Source organism: Pempheris klunzingeri, chromosome 15 (assembly GCF_042242105.1).
Source record: "Pempheris klunzingeri isolate RE-2024b chromosome 15, fPemKlu1.hap1, whole genome shotgun sequence".
In the NCBI taxonomy this organism is placed as follows: Eukaryota; Metazoa; Chordata; class Actinopteri; order Acropomatiformes; family Pempheridae; genus Pempheris; species Pempheris klunzingeri.
The window spans coordinates 9,281,319-9,299,975 of NC_092026.1; the positions used below are offsets into that span (position 1 = coordinate 9,281,319).

The window sequence follows — 18,657 nt, forward strand, 5'->3', positions numbered from 1 at the left end:
ATCACGTCTATTCAAAACAGTCGTCATGTGGGCAAGCATCGACCAAAACAGTCTGTTCTGCTGACACGATGTTGATTCACATGCCTCCAAATCTTGTGACAAGTTTCCCTTTCATTCTTATACACAGCTACTCTCTCTTCTCACCCAAATGTCATGAAACAATTTACTGCTCATTCTGGAACTCGTTGGTAGGTTTAGTAGTTGTTTTTCACATTCAGGTTCAACCGTGGTAAGAAGTTGTAAATGAACATTCAGTATAGCGCTGCTTGTATCTGAATTTGAAGTTGTTTTTGAGGTTTGACTTTTCCTTGTTTCATTTGTAGTAAAAATAAATAAATACATAAATGTCCATCTTTTTTTAAATGTGTAAACCAAATGCCTCTTTTTAAAAGTGGGTAAAACAAATTGATGTATTTTACATTTCATACACTTTTTCGTGTTAGCGTCGCTTGCTTGTTGTATTCTGACCTGTTTGTGTTTTTTTTTTTTTCTTTTCATCAGGGAGACAACGGAATAGGTTAGAACCAATGGACACCATTTTCGTGAAGCAAGTCAAGGAAGGTGGTCTCGCTCACGGAGCTGGGCTTTGTACAGGTAATTATCAATCATCTCTTTCATGAACCAAAACCTACCAGAGATTTAAAGGGGATGTGACTATTTGGAGGTCATGACGTGTCATACAGAGCAGAAAACTTCCTCTAAGTTATTGTGAGGATGTTGTAGAGTGTTGCTAGCAAAAGGGGAAAAATGCAAGGAGTGCAGTTTTCAGTAGTGGCCTGACAGTATTCCTACTGTGAAGCAAATCATCAGTTAGGCCATGGGGTTGTCGGAAAGTGCACTTTTTTGTGCTCCTTTATGTGGTAGATAACCCAGTGGTTTTGAATTTTAGTGGGGAACCTTCAGCAAAGTAACTGTGCACTTCAACATAAGGTGACTGTCTTAAGAAAGCAGATGGCCTAAAGTCAAACAGCTTACAGTCCTTTACTACCTGTCTCTGTGTCATTACTACTGTTTTTTAATGCCTATTAGGTGATCGACTAGTGAAGGTGAATGGAGCAAGCATCATCGGGAAAGCCTATTGTGAGGTTATATCCTTGATCCAAGACAGGTGAGGTTTAATCATTTGTATGGTTGTTTGTACCATGATTTGTATGGTTGATTCTGGTCAGTGTATTTCACTGTGTTAAATCTCTTTTTTTTCCCCCAACAGTGGCGAGTTTCTTGAACTTTGTGTGATGCCAAAAGATGAGGATATACTGCAACTGGTAAGTCTCTCAATCCTATTTTCTGAATGCGGTTCACTCCATACGGTTCCACCCATTTTAAAACAAAAAACAAATGTTTTGTAAGTGTGCTTCATTTTTTCTAACAGAAATTGATCCCTATAATTTCTATTATATCTGATCTCACAGAGCTGTTCTAGTTTAGGTGCTCAGGTTGGGACAGTAGTCATGAAATGCAGGCCATCCCATCCCATCAGAGCTCTCTATTTAGGCCTCCTAATCAGGCCACAGCAGCCTTTCTGTCCTCAAACTGCTGCTGACATTACTGATGAAATGGCCCAACTGGATCGGTAGAGCAAACGTTATCTAAAATACATACATAGACATATTTTCTCTGAGTATTATACACATCCTCATCTGTATTTAGTATATGTTTGGACTTGCAAAAGGCAATGTATGTGTGTTTTGCTAAAGTTGTCTTCAAGCTTACTTCCATACAGAGCAGACCTACATTAAACAGCTGAATTGTAGAAAAAAAAGTTGTTGTGCTCATTACTCTGGCTGCATCTTCAAGCCCCAGCATGCTCAGGCTTTATAGATCACTGCCTCACATGCTGAACTACATGTGACAGTGTGGAAGTCTGATTTCTGTGGTAATGTAGTAATGCATGTGTGTTATTCTGGGTGGTTTTCAGAGGCGCACAGTAAGCCTGGTTGACATAGACCATCAACCACCCTAGTGCATTTTTCTTGTAACTAATGCTTGTGTCATCATCAGCTGGCTGTGTGACGGTGCTCTTTCCACCATGACTGAGATATGTGTGGGTGCTCTCAAGGAAGCAGTTGACTACTTCAATTGTTTTTTCAGACATGACAGTAGATGGTTTAAGAGAAGTGGCGATGACAGTTGACTTTCATGACAGTTTGAAAATAGATTAAGTGTGCACATACAATGCAAAACATAAAATTATTAAACTAAAGGCTCTAGATCAGGGGTGCCCAATATGTCGATCGCGATCTACCCGTCGATCGCGGAGGTAGTACGGGTAGATCACGTGACATTAAAAAAAAAAAAACTTTATTGACGTACCAGTCTCTGATCTCTTCTCTGCTACGGGTCGCCAGCAGGGACATGCACGCGGTCAAACACGCTAGCTACTGCAAAACTCCAGTGAGCCAAGTGAACTAGTTAGCCTTCCAATCTATATCTACTAAAGAAAGGATTCTCTGTGATGGGGAATAGGATAGGAAAGGATATTCGACTCCATTCAGTCATCAGAGTAAGCTAGTGACCATAAATGTATTGAATGTTCCAGTTACTCTTGTCACTTGGGTGCAATATTGATGGTTACATCACTGTCATCTATGTGCATTACAATTTTTATGTGTAATACCAAGGGTTACATTAGTTGCAGTTATGCAGTGTATGCCAACATATATTGTGTATATGAAGTATACTCAGTATATATAGAAATTAATATATGTTTAGCATTTTTAATGTAGGTAGATCATTTTGACCAGGTCATTTTAAAAGTAGCTCGCGAGCTGAAAAAGTGTGGGCACCCCTGCTCTAGATTGTTCATCTGAAAAATATTTCACAAAAAAGAAACAAAATTTATGCAGAAGCGAATTGTCATGTGCCTCTAACAACAGGGATATGAAAAGTTGAGCTGAAGTTGATTCTTCAGTGCAGGAAATTACTATGTGAATAGTTTTAGAATTTAAGGCCAAGTTGCATTATTTGGGTGGTGGGGATTTCCTGCATAATAAGTGCGTAGCAGAGGTTAACCCTCATACTTGTGTGCACTCTCCTCATTAACATTTTATGCATGCTGCAGGCAGCTGTTTGCAGCTGCTATACATTCTGCACATTCAGAGCAAAGCGAGGGTGCACTCATCTGCTCCATATCTATAGCAAATCACACTAAGTGCTTTGTCAGGATGCTCAGGAATCTTCTCCCAAGAGCTTCTTGTTATCTGACAGCGACTTTATGAATTATATAATAAAAGAGCGTAGCTGTTTACCTTGCCTGAAATTTTCCCTTGTGGATCCTTTTATGTCCCGGTTAAATCCTCATAATTAACTCGACAGGTACATTAATTAATCATTTAGGAATATGGCATCCAGAATTGCAATATCAATATGTTTTGTTACAACCAGTCGTCTCTGTCTTTCAGCAGCACACTCTCCCAAAAATGTGCACAAAGTAATTTATCAAAAACATTTGAAATGTGATATCAATGCTTTTCATTATTTAGGAAAAGTTATAAGCTTTTCCTAAATAATATTACAGAAAAATAAAATATTGTTCACAACATCTACTTAACCCTCTTCTTACATACATAAATTCTTCAAATGACTGTCACTCCACCCCCTCCTCTCTATTAGGTCCTCCCATTTTTCCCCTCTGTACTCATTTATACAATCCACTGTATCTGACACGTGTGTTGTGATAACACTGGCCACAGTATCTCACAATAAACGGGCAACATCCACACACAAAATATCAATTATTGTAGGCAGACAAACTGGGCTGTCCATAAGAACAAGGGGATTCTCAGAGATGCTAGCAGGTTGACATTACACTGTAGGAGGCAGCACACACTGACTGTTAGGAGACAGGCAGCAGTTGCTTAGCAAAGAGACGGAGAGGAGGGTGTACATTCAGGGAGCAGAAAAGGGAGGGAACTATACGCCAGGAAAGCAGAGGAAATACAGAACAGGGAAAAAAAAGAGGGAACAGCATGAATGATGAAGCGAAAGCAGTAGATAAAATCAGCTGTGACTGCCCTGTGTTTTGAACAGGTTGATGCTAAGGGAAAAGGAGAGAGGAGGAAAGAGTGGGAGGGGGGAGCTGTACCATCAGAGCTGAATGTATAATCAGCAGCTGCTGCTTCTGTCATGTGAGCAATAGCAGAGGGAGGGAGAGAGAGAGAGAGAGAGACATAGACTGGAGGCACCTTGTTCAGTTAGCGTAATATTCTAGCTGAAGATGGATAGAACCAAGGAGACTTAACAGCAGCATGAGAGGCAAGCTTCTGCTCCTGCCACCTCGCCCAGGACAAACTGGCACAGTCAGGTTGTAACGTGGCAACCCCTGCTACATCTCTGCTTCTTCATCCCTCTGTACTGCTGCTGCAGCTCTAGTGTATTTATAGCATGTCAAGCCCAGTCATTGCTGTGGCTGTTTTTATAATGTGTGCATTTTGCTCTGCTGGCATCTTTTTCTCTTCCACCCTATCTCCTTTGATTTTTTCAACACTCTTCTTTTCACATGCTGTAACGGCAGCCTTTTTCTCTGGAAACTACTAATCTGGTAAGCAAACAGCAGGCTGGGTAGCCACTTGACGTTGACATGTTGTGCTTGCTGTCTTATTTTGCATGTCATGTCATGCATGTCAGCATCGACATTACAGGATGTGGTCTTCAGGTTTTACATTAATGCTATTTAGTTACCATGGTTGACTAATGGTTAGATCCGGGCTGATGATTCAAATGTGTAGACTGTAGAAATGGCCGATGGACTGTGCCTGCAGTACCTGTTAGATTGAGCTCTCGAGTTGGTGTCCAGCTGGCATCTCGGTGAAGCCTCGCCCCTTCTTCATCCTTCATGCCAGATGTCATTAGTGTGATAAAGGCCAGTGACCTCTGAACTCTCTTGCACACTCATGCTTACAAAGGGAGGAGCAGAGCCTGGCACTGATTGCTGTGGCACACACAGCTTTATGTGAGAATGTAATTTGACACCAGGTAGAAAGATCAAAGTCCTCATACCTTCACACGCCCTTTTGCTTGTTGTATGTACAACGTGTTATGAGTAAATCGGATAAATGTAGTGAGGCTTACAAGCCCATGGCAAGCTCTAGCTTTAATTTTGTATTCAAAAATTATTTTATTCGTATTGCACTGAAATAGTGTTGGCTTCCGAATCTTGGACGATAATCAGGCAGGCTAAATATAGCACATTTTCTGTGAGGGATGGGCAACCTCCTGTCTGTCTGAGGTTACAGTCTGTCAGTCTGAGGTGGGAAAATGAAGACACTGCTTACCTGTCATCATCTATGTCAATTTTTATTGTACGTTTTATGTTCTATTAATGTCATATGCTGAGTGTTGCCACATGATTGCCTTAATCTAACGTGTATATCCATTGTTACACAATCTTTGGTGAAATTCTCCCTGTGCAGACTCAGTATTGGGTTTGTTTCAGATAAACACCTTTCCACCTTTACTATATGGTGTTTGCAGTTGAAACAGAGGTTGATTCCTTATATAGAAGAATTTTTTGTCTTTATGTTGATTGTCAGTTGTTGGATAGCAACAAATTATAATATAATAATGGAAATAATGGAGAAACACTGCTACACCATGCAAGTCTTCCATCATAAGTTTCTGTTAGTGAAAGATATTTTCTATTTTGACTCATAGTGTACTATTATGTTCTGTGGAACAGTGAATATTACCACAAGAACTCTAAATAAGGAGCAGATGAAGACCACTGACACCCCTGAACTGCTAACGCCTCCGCTCACTCATACTGCAACATGCACTGCCCACACACATGCATCCAGTAGCATTTGTAATACCACATTTGACTTCTCTAAGCATCTAGTAGCACACTGTTGAATATTACACTCACTTGCAAATGCAACTTGTACTATATCTATTGTAACACTGCTTTGTTGCTCTGTCTCTAGGCCTACTCCCAGGATGCCTACCTCCGTGGCCACAGCAGCTACAGTGGAAATGCCCGTCACATTCCTGAACCACCCCCAGTATGTTACCCCAGAGTAGACTGTAAGCCTACGGGCATGGCCCAGGCAACAGACTCGGCAGAACAGGTCTGCCGAGGGCCAACAGCACCAGCTGACCATGGGTACCGCAAGGAAATCACCGTGCCCCCATCTCCTCCTCCTCCTCCTCCTCAAGCATATCCAAAAAGCCAGATGGCAGTATGCATGCGTAACGACGGCGTGAGGACTGTGGTGGTTCCTCCTGATGCAGCCCCTATGGGGCGCATAGGTCCAGCACATAGGATAGATTACATAGACCCTGTTTTTGTCAGGGGGAGGCCTGGGTCACTGGCCCAGTATCCTCACCCTCGAAAGGCTGATGTCTATCCCAGTGGCCCAGGAATCCCTCCATATGGAGGTCAGGCACCCCACTACCCAGCCAACCATCAAAACATTGATTGGCGCACTTACCAAACATACAGGGAGTACATTGACAACAAAGGAATCCATTCCCATGGTAGTCGGACTATCCAGGAGAGGCTGGACAATTTGCGAGCTGCCAGTCAGACTGCCTTTGGCGCTACTCATCACATTCCCCGGGGAGACTGGGGCCCTAAGGGGATACGACGGAGGAGTACTTCCCATGAACGATCATACCAAGGACCTCCACCTCACTTTCATATTGCCCCGCGTAGTGCTTCGCAGGACCGCTTGAGTGGAGCAGAAAGAATGAGCCAAAGTAGGAACTGGCCTCCTCGAAGTGTATCCCAAGATGGCCTAGTGCGCAAAGCAAGGGCACACTCCACAGACTACGTTGACCCTGTAGAGCTGGCTCGGCCCAATGAGAGGAGAGGAGGGTATGGGAGAGCAGACCAAAGTACGAGGCCCAGCAGACAGTCTACCCCCAGACACGCCATGCTCTACAGGCCTTCTGTTGGATACAGTGGTGGCATGAGGGGGGCAACCAGCCCTTCTCTCTACTCTAAAGGACCAGATTCACTTCAGACCCGTTCCTCACCCATGCTCTCAGACAGACCCTCGCATTTTGGAAAGAGCACAAGTGTTGAACATTGTCTTGCTGACCAAAGAGTTGCAGTCAAAGGAAACCATGTAGCCCACATTGTCAAACAAGGCCAGAACAGGATGAGGGCTGAAACAACGCATCCTGTGGAGGCAGGTAGAGACGCAGCATTGGTAGGAGGACACAGGTCTACTTCATGCTCCACCATAAAACAAATGCCTCAAAGGCCTAGCATCCTCAAACCGCCTCACCCAGACCCCCAGAGTCAGGTCAATGGGCGAAGCCCCACGGAGACTGGGGTCGTTCTAAGGGAGAAGCCCCCCTCTGGAAAGAACCCCAGCCCTCTGCGGCACCCCTCATACATCCTGGCGGTAACTGACGAAGGAGCAGATTCTACAACAGATGTGGTGGCTTGCTGGCTTCCCAACGATGCACGTCGAGAGATGCACATACGCCGCCTTGGGGAACAACGTCACACCTCTTGCTCCAGCAACCTGGATGAGTCTCTGGACTCCATTCCATTCATCGGTAAGAGAATAATCAGTTGTAAGCCTTGCCGCCCAAAGTTGTCATAGCAACGACGGCAGGCAGTAGTAACATGAGGCAGACTGGCAGTGCTGATACTGTAGCCTGTTAAAAGGGCTTCCACTATAAATGCTATTAGAAGTCAGTTCTAAATATAGGGATGGAAAGCCTACTGTGGAGCCTGAAGACCTCTATAGTTTCATTGTTAAACAGGTTCAGTATATTATTAGTGCCACGGAGATGTTCAAAAATAAATTAATCTTCCTGGGAAGATGTTATTAATCAGGTTTTGTGGCATTCAGTGAGGTTTTGTGGGATATTCAGCTTAACTAGGGCGGAGTGAAGGATGGCTTAAGCCTTTTGGAATATATTGAATTTCTCCTCTTAATATATTGTTTTCTTGGATGGTCTCTCTTCAGGATGGATTGCATTATGGTTCAGTAGTCCCATAATGCATTTCCTGGTGATTAAATTGTTGTCGTCTCAAATACCACCGTCTCACAGAGCACATATCAAGTGTTTGATGTGCTTTGAAAAGCAGTTTTCAAAAATGGTACGACTCCAACCATTTGAGAGGTTATCAGAATGTTTTGTATTAGGTTTTAGAAATTCCACCACTTTTCAAAATCTAGTGTGAAGTTTACAGCCAAGACTTTCAATGTATTCAGTGCTGTTTTAAAGAATCTGTTGTAATCAGTTCAGCAGTGAGAAGATATTCATAATTGATAAGAACTCTCAGCATATTTAGTCGTGTGCCTTGATGAAAACATAGCTATAAATTGCTGGAGGCACGACTGAGTGTGCAGATGGAGGACCTTTTAGGTTTCTTCAATGTTCTTTGAAATCTACTGTGAGACTGAAAATGTATCAAATATGTTACGTTCAGATATCTCTGTTTGACTTTCACTCTCCATCTGTCTGTATGTATTATGTATGTTTGGCTGTATGTCTGTCTACCAGTCTTTCTGTGATGGCACATAATGTAGTAAAATGGAAAAGTAAGGGTTCTGTATGAGTGGATATCCTGCTATTCACAGTTAATTTTTACTGTCTTTAGTGTTACTTTTGTATGACATGGCTGGTTCTTCAGAGGAATGGTCGGTCCACTATTGTGAAAAGAAACTTTTAAATTCAAAGACCAAAGTCAGCATATTGTGGGCAGTTTTAAGTAAACTATTTCTGATGGATGATCTACTTATGTTTGGGAAGGACATACAGGAAAACATTTTGTACTTTTCAGGTAGACAGTATGGAAGAACTAGGTCGCAGGCAGCGACAGTTCTGAGGTTTTTAGTTTGACCCATGGGAGAAGAATTAGTTTCTGAGTTAAATTTGGGTCTTTGCAACATATGTTGCTGAACTGCCTCAAAGTTACTTTTACTTGAAAGTGCTACATATAGGCTACCTTCATGAAGATTAAAGTTATTTAACAGTTGCAGTTTGTGGCACTGCTGAGCTGTACTGCTGTCGAATTGTAACACCATCAGCTTTTTAGCACTTTTACACCAAAACGCCTGCCTCATTTTTTTTTAAAGAAATTTGAAGGTATTCCTTATTCTTTACGCAGTACTAAATTTGAAGTTCATAAATATATGGAACATGTGACTATTTCAAGTTGGGTGTCCAGGATATCAATGAGGTCACTGCACTTGTGGCTTACCAACAGTGTTTCTGCCTCTCCTTCAGTGGTCCATGTAATGTTAGTAGTTAAGGAGGCCTGACAGGCCAGGTGCAGACAAAGCAGGCACTGACAGTGATGATGCCGCAATACCACCATTCTGGGACTGGTGCCCCGGCCCAGGCGAACAGTGCCCTGATTGTGTAAGCCGCTAGGCCTCCATCAATGGTCTGTTTGAAAGCCCACAGTCCTTAATCCAATCCATCGTTTTATTTAGCTAATCTACAGACGGGTCATATATCTTTTATCTTATATCTGGTTTAAAAGGCAGTAGCTAGTATTTTTCACTCGAATAAAAAGCAGATAACAGTGTTACCCAAAAGCTTCTTAATTTGAATACTTTTTTTTATGGTTAATGCAATCTAGCCTTGGATAGACTACATGTTTTTAAACCTCTTTTAGTAACTGCGTGCGGATCTTTTGGAGGAATATCAAATGTTGTATCATCTATTCATAGTGAGAATGATCACATTAGATTTAGTTGCACATACAACCCGAGAGTGAGAGTCTTCTACTGCTTCATGATGCACTAAGGAACAGTTTGGGCTTGAGGCAGAGCCCCTTGGGTGATGCTACTCAAGCTGCCTGGTGTATGGTTTGTCAGAAGTGTGAACATAAAACAAGTAGCTGAAGAGACATGACATGTTCTTTTTTAGAAATGTGTGCCTTGTATGCTAAAGTTCACTGCATGCATTTGAGTTTAGGCCTTTAGATTTGTTATGGACTTCGATATATGCAGCGTCTAGTAAAAGAGAATGGCCATTTTATTTAAATAATGTTTATCACTGATGGGCAGAACCTTAGTAAGGTAGCCTAACAGCCTTTTTAGGGAGATGGTGACATCCTTTTTCCTTTGCCCCGTTTCAAAGTTGGGTACAGGCTGGAACTAGGACATTTGCTTTTAAATTTAGCTCCAAAAGCCCCTTGGCTGCAGAGAGCAGCTTTGTACTCTGAGCTGTTCCAGGCTCGAAGTGCCAGGAGTAGGCGGTACTATAGAGTTAAGAACTTCCTGCTCTTTGAAAAAACATGTCAGAAGATGATCCAATCGGACTCTCAGCTGTAGTGTGGCATGCTAGCTATTGGTTACAGAAAGACTGTTTTGTTTTTTTTTCTAAATCTAACAGATGTTAAATGTGGTGAAGTTCTGTTTGATATACAGATGTGAAACAAAAACTCAGCAGTTCTGCGTTCTTACGGTCTGAGACATAATGCAGAAATATAGAACAAATGCTGTGTTTAATCTCCAGGCTCACACTGAATGCTTTTTTGTCATCATAGATGAGCCAATCAGCCCCAGTGTCGACCGTGATGCCGCTCCTATTCCACCCTCCGCTGTGATATCTGTTGCACCATCCATAACTACAGGTCCCTCCAGTCCAGGCTCGCCGTGCCCTACCATTCGTCGTCAGCTGTCACATGATCAAGGTAACTGCCGTTGGGTTCAATTCAGTACAAATCAATTAAATTTCAAGGGGTTGTATCTCTTATTTATATAATCAGCCAATTAGTTTATCATTTTAGCTCTAGCTTTTGAAACTAGGAGTGTATTTGTTAGTTGCTCGTTAAATTCATTAATTTAGGCATTTCCACCTTCACATTCTAAATACATACAGGTATATAAACGTTTTTTTTATTGCTGTATAGAGTCCCTGAGAAGTGCTTTATTGGAGTCTGATTCAGCCAGCAAGACAGAGCGGTCCAAATCCTATGATGAGGGTCTGGACAACTACCAGGAAGAGGGCAGAGGGTGAGTGCATACAAGGACTAGGTCACTACTGGGGGTTAGGGGTCATGAATCTGTCTGACCTTGTCTCTGACTTGAAATCTGCCTTTGTTGTTCTGTCACTTCTTAAGGAGATCCTCCAGTAAGCATATGCCCAGTCTCAGGGGCCTGAGAAAGGTAAGGAACTTTAGAATTACTCACCACATGCTTGACTCTCTAATGTTATTATACAGGTTTTGATTTTTGTTTTTCTTTGCTATACATGTGTGTGCAAATAGAAGTCCATGTGTAACAGCACCAAATACACAGTGGATTTAAGTAAAAATGTAATGGCTGCAACAACCTGATCAGATGGCCACTTAAGAGCCAAAACATAACTAATTGAAATTTGTTTGTACATAAGTCTGCACTTTTCACAAAATTTGATGTTATAGGCGAAAAGCCACCAGCACTGGACAATCACACACAAATTTCTACAAATGTAAACGTACAATTCACAAAATATGAAATGTGTAAAATTTGTCAAAATATAAACATGTTGCTTAATGCAGTCATCTCATTTAATATCAAAATCTAGAAATGTGTATGTCTTGACACAGTTTTGTTATGGACAGGCTTTGCTGCTCTCTGAATTTACCATTTCTGGCTTTCTTGGGAAGTGTTTTAGACATTGGGATGTCCCAGTGACCATGTAACTGTGACATTCTCAGTTTGATTCTTTCCCAAGATCTTCTTCTCACACTCTGCCTGTGTGTCATGTCACACTGTACTGACAGCTAATAATGCCAGAAAAAAAATGTTTCACACTTGCAGGCTCTGGACGGGCATAAATCTTCTGGGGATTCTGGATCTCGAAGGGATTCTTCTACGGATATCTTTGCCGATTCTTCCAAGGAGGGATTGCTCAATTTTAGGCAACTTAGTACAGATAAAAATAAGGTATGCCTGTACACTCAAGCTGTGATTTAACAGCCGTACACGTAATATCACTAATGCTTTGAAGTCTAACTATTTCTCTCTTTCTGTCTCTGTTGTCTCTCCCTCTCTGTAGCGTGTTGGTGGAGGAATGAGATCATGGAAGCAGATGTATGCCGTTTTAAAAGGTCACACCCTAACCCTCTACAAAGACAGGAAGGATGCTCTGTCTCATGCTTCGATGGAATCTGACGAGGACCCACTGGGAATCAGCATCAAGGCCTGTCTGATTGACATCTCCTACAGCGACACAAGACGCAAGAATGTGCTGAGACTCACCACATCGGACTGCGAATATTTGTTCCAGGCCGAAGGGAGGGACGAAATGCTGTCTTGGATCCGGGTCATTCAGGAAAACAGTAACCCAGATGAAGAGGTGTGTTCTAGCAAAATCAAGCTTACTTGACTTAACTTGAAGTCCCAAAAGTAAAATGCCATCAGAACAGAGCATAATACTTGTGGTCAGTTGTTTACAGTTACAGGAAAAACAAGCAAGTTTAGACCAGACTTTTATATAGTTTTGAAAGAGATAACACCCATTTGTTTAACAACAAAGTGAACCAAAGTCTGTCTTTCAATAAAATACAATTTAGGTGCCAGTGAGATTGAGTGGATTACAGCCTTTATTTTATGAAATGCCTAACAAAAGGTAAAAAAAAAAGGGTGTCATTGGAAACGTGTTCTACCTGGGTGGAACAAAAAAGAAACACTGGTGGCACTTCTTGGGGGTGTGAGAAGCAAATTTTATGTCAGACAGAGAGCCAAATCAGTAAGCTGCCTCTCAGCACGGCCGTGTAAATGATACACTCTGACAAGAATTCATTTTGGTATCTGAGATGGAGATCTGGCAGCACACCATCAGGTAGGATTGGAAATGTGCTGGAAAAAGCAGAGAAAATTAGATATACATATTGAAATACTTGCTTTTGTGAAACTGCCCAGTAAGACACCAGTAAGTGCCCTTTATTATCAGAAGAGACCATTTTGACCACTGACCAAAATATTAAATCCAATCAGGCTGTGGAATAAAGGCTCCTAGTCAGATCTCTCCATCCTAACCATGTATTATTTTCAGTAATACAGAATATATGCAATTTTCTAATCATGTGTATAATCAAACTGCATTCTTGTTATCATCAAGCATTTTGGCTACATAGCCAGACTGATCTGCTTTGGACAAAGTTGATACTCTTTTATGTTCTCTCTTAACTTCAGAAGCAAACTGATGTCTCTTGTGTCATTTGTGCAGGTATTGGCCTGTCTGTAGTTTACCTTTAGTTTTATTTAATCTTTGGGTTGTGTCCCAGTCAGTCAACCAACCTGTCTGTCGAACAAGTGACTATTACCCCATTGCCAGCTATTATAAGTTTTAGATTTGCAATTGTTATAACTGATTTAATTGTATTCGAAATGAACAATTAACTTGCACTTAATGTAGAGGAAACTCAGTTTTAACATTATTTAATTACTATCTTTTAATGTATTTTCTGCTGTCATTACAGAATGCTGCTGTAACAAGTCAGGACTTGATCAGTCGAAAAATCAAAGAGTACAACATGATGAGGTATAGAGGACGCACATTGCACATTTCCCCCTGTGGATCAACCATAGTAATTCACTACATATCCACCCATTTCAGTTGTCAACCTCATGCTAATGTTTGTTTTTATGTGCATTTTTCCCTGCTATTTTCTGGATTAGTGCACCCAGCAGCAGGTCTGAACCCTCCCCCAAAACTTCCCGCCAGTCTCTCAGCATCAAGCAAGCTCTCCTGGGGGGCAAAACAGAGGGCAAGATCCACAGCCCTCATTCTCCCAAAACAGGAGAGGAGCGCAGGGCGCTGAGAGGTAAAGACACCGGCTCCATTTAGTAGGTCAGAAGGCATTTTTAACCTCAGACGGCTAATTCATGCGTGTTTTCTCTGTTAGATGACTCCAGTCCACCACGGGACAGAGCCGCTTGGAAAATTGGCATTGCAGGGATCATGAGGAAGCCGTTTGAAAAAAAGACTCCAGCAGGCGTCACGTTCGGAGTGCGGCTTGATGACTGTCCACCTGCCCAGACCAACAGGGTGAGATTCAATCTCAATTTACATGTTTGAGTGAAAATGCTATGTCGGTTAGAATTCAGATGACGTAAGTAGAATGCAGCTTAGCACATAACACATAAAATATTTAATTTGCATTAAGCTCTCAGCCAAAACGTTCCCTGGAAGACACGCTGATGTGCATGACACATAATTGACAGAGCACAGAGGTGTATGCAAAGACTTAACTGTTCATATTGAACATATTCAACAATTTGTCATAATGTCTTCCTGTTGTATGTTTTGCAGTTTGTTCCTCTGATCGTTGAGGTGTGCTGTAAAGTGGTGGAGGAGAGAGGTCTGGAGTACACAGGAATCTACAGGGTCCCTGGCAACAACGCTGCCATCTCCAGCATGCAGGAGGAGCTCAACCACAAAGGCATGACTGACATCGACATCCAGGAAGACGTGAGTGACTGACAGTTGGGCTGCACAGTACAGTGTGCTGCTTTATTGACAACATCTTGTACTGTAAGGACTGCTTTTATATAAAGCCCTCTCAACCTTTCACTTCTTTGCAGAAATGGCGGGATCTCAATGTCATCAGCAGTTTACTAAAGTCCTTTTTCCGAAAACTTCCAGAACCTCTGTTCACAAATGGTGAGATCTTGTAAATACACTAGAAGCAAAATTCCAAACAAACACTTGAGTAATGTTTGATTTGCTGTGAGTTTCTTCCCTTTGCAGTAAAAGTTTTCCTGCTCTATTCACAGAAAAGTATGCTGATTTTATTGAAGCCAACAGAACAGAAGACTCAGTGGAGAGATTAAAGGAGCTGAAGAGGCTGGTGAGTAAAAAAAGATCCAATATGAGTACCATTTAATTGAATAGAATTCCATTTAAGAATACCATTAATCCTGAAACCTTGTCCTTTTTGTCAATTCTTGCAGATCCATGAATTACCTGTTCATCACTTTGAAACTCTGAAATTCCTTTGTGCTCACCTCAAGAGGGTTTCTGACAACTGTGAGAAGAACAAGGTACCGCAGTTAACGGCCAGCATACTCGTCGTTAGATAATGCCTTCCAATCCTTTAATTTCATTAAACCTTGTTTGTCCTCACCTCATCTGTTTAGATGGAGCCTCGAAACCTGGCAATTGTGTTTGGCCCAACGTTGGTCAGAACTTCTGAGGACAACATGGCCAACATGGTCAATCACATGCCGGACCAGTGCAAGATAGTTGAGAACCTCATCCAGCAATACGACTGGTTCTTCACTGATGACTGTGATGAGGACCCTGTTGTATGTGGCAAACTCTCTCTTTTTTTTCCTTTTTCCTTTTGTTTGGAGTTGTTTATCTATGAGAAACTTAATCTTATGCTGTTTAGTTTCTACATGTGGATACTTAAAGCTTCACTAATCGATATTTTTATATACACAGTGGCTCAATACTGTGTGTGATTTGAAAAGTCTTGCTCGTATTGACAGACTCACAAAAAGTTACCACCAACTCTGTGATATCTGGAGCCTTTTAGCGTCTGTCAGCTCATTGTTTAATAACCGGCGAATATAGTGGTTAGCAGCTAAGGAGTCAGCTCTGTTCTGGTTTCCACTAACTCCGGAGAAAAAGATCTAATTCAATTAAACTTCTCAGTTAATGAGTTAATGCAGCTTAAAATAAAATGCAACTCATGCCTCCGTTGCGGCTGTTATCTTTTCCCCCACTCGTGTATTTTGCTCAGTAACTTATCTTCTCTCCGCTTTTTCTTCTATTCTTGTCCCAACCGTGTCATTCCCTCCATGTGCGGCTCCAGACCACAGCTGAGCAGGAAAGCACAGTGCAGTCTCAGCCTGTGCCCAATATCGACCACCTGCTGTCCAATATTGGACGGACTACAGCTTCACCTGGCGAAGTCTCAGGTAAATCTGAGAGAGTTTTCTCTTAGGAGCTGCACTCCAGCATCACCACAGCTAAGATACTATCATGGCAGCAATTATATATTTTGCTAATATTGCTACAGTAGATTAAAGTTTGAAATAGTTGTGCTTATTTTAAGATTAAATGTTAGCAGTGTGTCCGTTTTTAATGCTAAGACGATGAACATCATGCATATTTTCCATAATCTTAAATGCTTTGAGCAAAAACAAGTCTACCAAATTTTATTTGTGTTTCTGTTAAAGCAAGCTTTCTCAGTAATTTTTCAATACATTTTGTTCTTTAACTATTGGAAAATTGTTGAAAAATACCTTGCAGTATGTCGAGCCTTTTTTAAATTCATTTATTTATTTTTGGATAAAAGTCTGTTTTGTTTCAATGTTGACGTTTTTTTTGCCCAAAGTTTTCTTTTTCGTTCATTTGTTTGCTTTACTCTTTATTTCCTCTTGCTCAAGTCATTTTTTCTCCCTGTGCTTTACCTGTGTTGAGACGACGACTCCTTTTCTTTCAGTTCTTTTCTTCCCCTCCTCCTCGTCTCTCACATAATCCCGGCATGTTCTTTCCCAAAGAAAATCTAACGAGCAAACAGAAACGATGGAAGTTTTAACCCTTCTGACCTCTGCCCTTCTGTGTGTAGTGTGTTGTTTTTCTCCCTTATCCCTGTCCAGCACTCACACATTACCCAATCTTGACACAGGCCAAGTGGGCGGCGTCTATCACTCGATGATGTCACTGATGGACTCTGTTTTGTCAGTGATGGACAGCTGGGACTGTAGGAAGAAGGACGAGTGTTGTGCCCAGTGTAGCTGCCTAGTCTGCAGAAACCCGCAGCTCTTTTAAATTTGGGCGAAAGGAGGAAAAAAGATAAAAAAGAAAGAAAGAGAAGTCGATGTTTGTCATTTTTCCTGTGGTGTGCACGTCTCATATTTAAACCAATACCCTAAATTGAGGGGATACAGAGCGATGCTGCTGTACTTTCTCTGAAAGCCCTTCTGCTGTCTCTTGTTGTCTCTAAAGCTGATCGCAAGGACAAGTAGCATGGTACGGTCAACCTCAGGTTCTCTCCGGGTCATGTGGCATAAATCTGTCATGATGTCTGAGGGTGGGATCGTAGTGGTGGGACTGAGCTGGATGTTCCCCAGCACACATGCGTTTACACTCAAACAAACCCACACACACAACCACCTGCCAGACCGATAAATATGCAGTGACTTGTTGATGTAGAGGCACACATGCAGTCAAGTAGCAGTGGACGGGACTGCAAGCATGTAGATGTAGTGGTATTTTTCGCGGCAGGTAGTTTTTTTATTTTTGTTTCAGGTGCCTCCTCTTGTGCCTTTTCGTTTGATTTGTTGTCTGTGATGTCCTTATTTCAAGATCTTTGTCCTCATTCAACATTTAAAACGTCACATTGTCAACTACGAACACTGCCACCACATACTCATCTCCTACTGTTACATAATGTCGACACTTAGGTCAGTCACTAACATGTCCCTCACACTGTGTCCCTACCCAACCCTGCGTTGTACCCAGACACACAGTTTGAACCTAAACTGAATAATTAACAGCCCATTCCCACCCTCAGGAACGTTATCTGGGGCCAAGGAACTATTTCATGAAATTTTACCCACGTTTCTACCTGTCGAGTCTAAGACTAAAGTACTCTTAAATGCGTCATTATATAACCATTCAACTTCTGCAGGTCTTTTCACATCCACTCATTACATCTGTTTGAATACCAGCATCAGAATAAATACAGCAACATAATGACCCAATTAGATACTACTTTCACACATGAGACAAGAACAAATGTTCATCTTTAATTGGTTACTGAATGAATTTGCCTAATATCCAGGGTTTCTTTTAGATGTGGCGTAAAGCGAATGGAAATTCTTTAAAGGGGACTTTCAGTTCCTTGATTTAGTTCTTGTGGCCCCGTAGTTCCTGTAACTATTATGTCAAGAAGGGCAATTAGTCTGCTTATGTGTGTTAGCTGCAGTTTTGAGTTTTGAGTGAGAAAAGAACGTTTGTGAACTCTTTGCTTTACCTTTTTATGTTGTTGAGAATGACGGGCCACATGTTAAAGGGCCCCACAGGACTTAATCTAGCTTTGAGTAAGAGCAATCTTTCCGTTATATTAAGGCTTGCCTGCGCCATCGACCACGACATACACTCACTGATCGCTTCAGCTCAGGCCCCTTAAGTCTCAGTCAGAGCAAACCCATCACTTTCTCTCCTCTGTGATGTCTTTGAGTTGGGAAAGAATGCCTACAGCTGGTTGGTGGCTACATGTGATGCCCTGTGACTGACGTGTTTGTCCGTGATGTGCCGTCGTTCCATCGATACATCAGCATGAGCTGCTTTTTCGTGTCTTGGTTTACTGCTGGGTTTTCACTCCCTTTCCTCTCATCCTTCATCTCAGGCCTCTTCTGCTGCTTCCTCCACTTCTCCATATACTGCTTAACGTGGTTACTCGTCCGGCTGTCTCTCTCTGAGCCGAAAATATGTCATCTGCTTTCATTTAGCTGCTGTCATTATACTCATCGTGTTTGTCGGTTACACTCTGAACAAACTTTTAAACTGCCTATTCTCTTTCTTTATCTTGTTGGCTGTTTATAGCAAACCTGAGGGTCGGCAGACTTTTACTAATGACTCCCTTCTCTTTAATACAGATTCAGCATGTAGTGACTCCTCCAAATCAAAGGTACTGTCCTCCTCTTGTTGCGTTTTGTTTCACATAAATCCTTCATTCCTTTGCTGTTTTTATATTCTTGAGTTTTGTTTTGATGACTCTTTAATGCTGTTGTGGTGCTG

General features: G+C 41.8%; 1 protein-coding gene across 1 annotated transcript in view; it reads left to right on the forward strand.

The window, feature by feature from the left end:
• Window positions 1-18,657, forward strand: part of arhgap21b (Rho GTPase activating protein 21b) — a 34,414-nt gene that overhangs the window by 12,685 nt on the left and 3,072 nt on the right. The window contains exons 5-23 of the mRNA XM_070844643.1: window positions 502-594; window positions 1,030-1,108; window positions 1,211-1,265; window positions 5,922-7,506; window positions 10,460-10,606; window positions 10,826-10,928; window positions 11,036-11,081; window positions 11,718-11,843; window positions 11,956-12,255; window positions 13,382-13,443; window positions 13,581-13,726; window positions 13,808-13,950; window positions 14,215-14,373; window positions 14,487-14,565; window positions 14,679-14,752; window positions 14,856-14,945; window positions 15,042-15,209; window positions 15,722-15,827; window positions 18,516-18,547. Coding sequence (XP_070700744.1) covers window positions 502-594; window positions 1,030-1,108; window positions 1,211-1,265; window positions 5,922-7,506; window positions 10,460-10,606; window positions 10,826-10,928; window positions 11,036-11,081; window positions 11,718-11,843; window positions 11,956-12,255; window positions 13,382-13,443; window positions 13,581-13,726; window positions 13,808-13,950; window positions 14,215-14,373; window positions 14,487-14,565; window positions 14,679-14,752; window positions 14,856-14,945; window positions 15,042-15,209; window positions 15,722-15,827; window positions 18,516-18,547 — 3,593 coding nt within the window. The remainder of the gene's footprint in view (window positions 1-501; window positions 595-1,029; window positions 1,109-1,210; window positions 1,266-5,921; window positions 7,507-10,459; window positions 10,607-10,825; window positions 10,929-11,035; window positions 11,082-11,717; window positions 11,844-11,955; window positions 12,256-13,381; window positions 13,444-13,580; window positions 13,727-13,807; window positions 13,951-14,214; window positions 14,374-14,486; window positions 14,566-14,678; window positions 14,753-14,855; window positions 14,946-15,041; window positions 15,210-15,721; window positions 15,828-18,515; window positions 18,548-18,657) is intronic.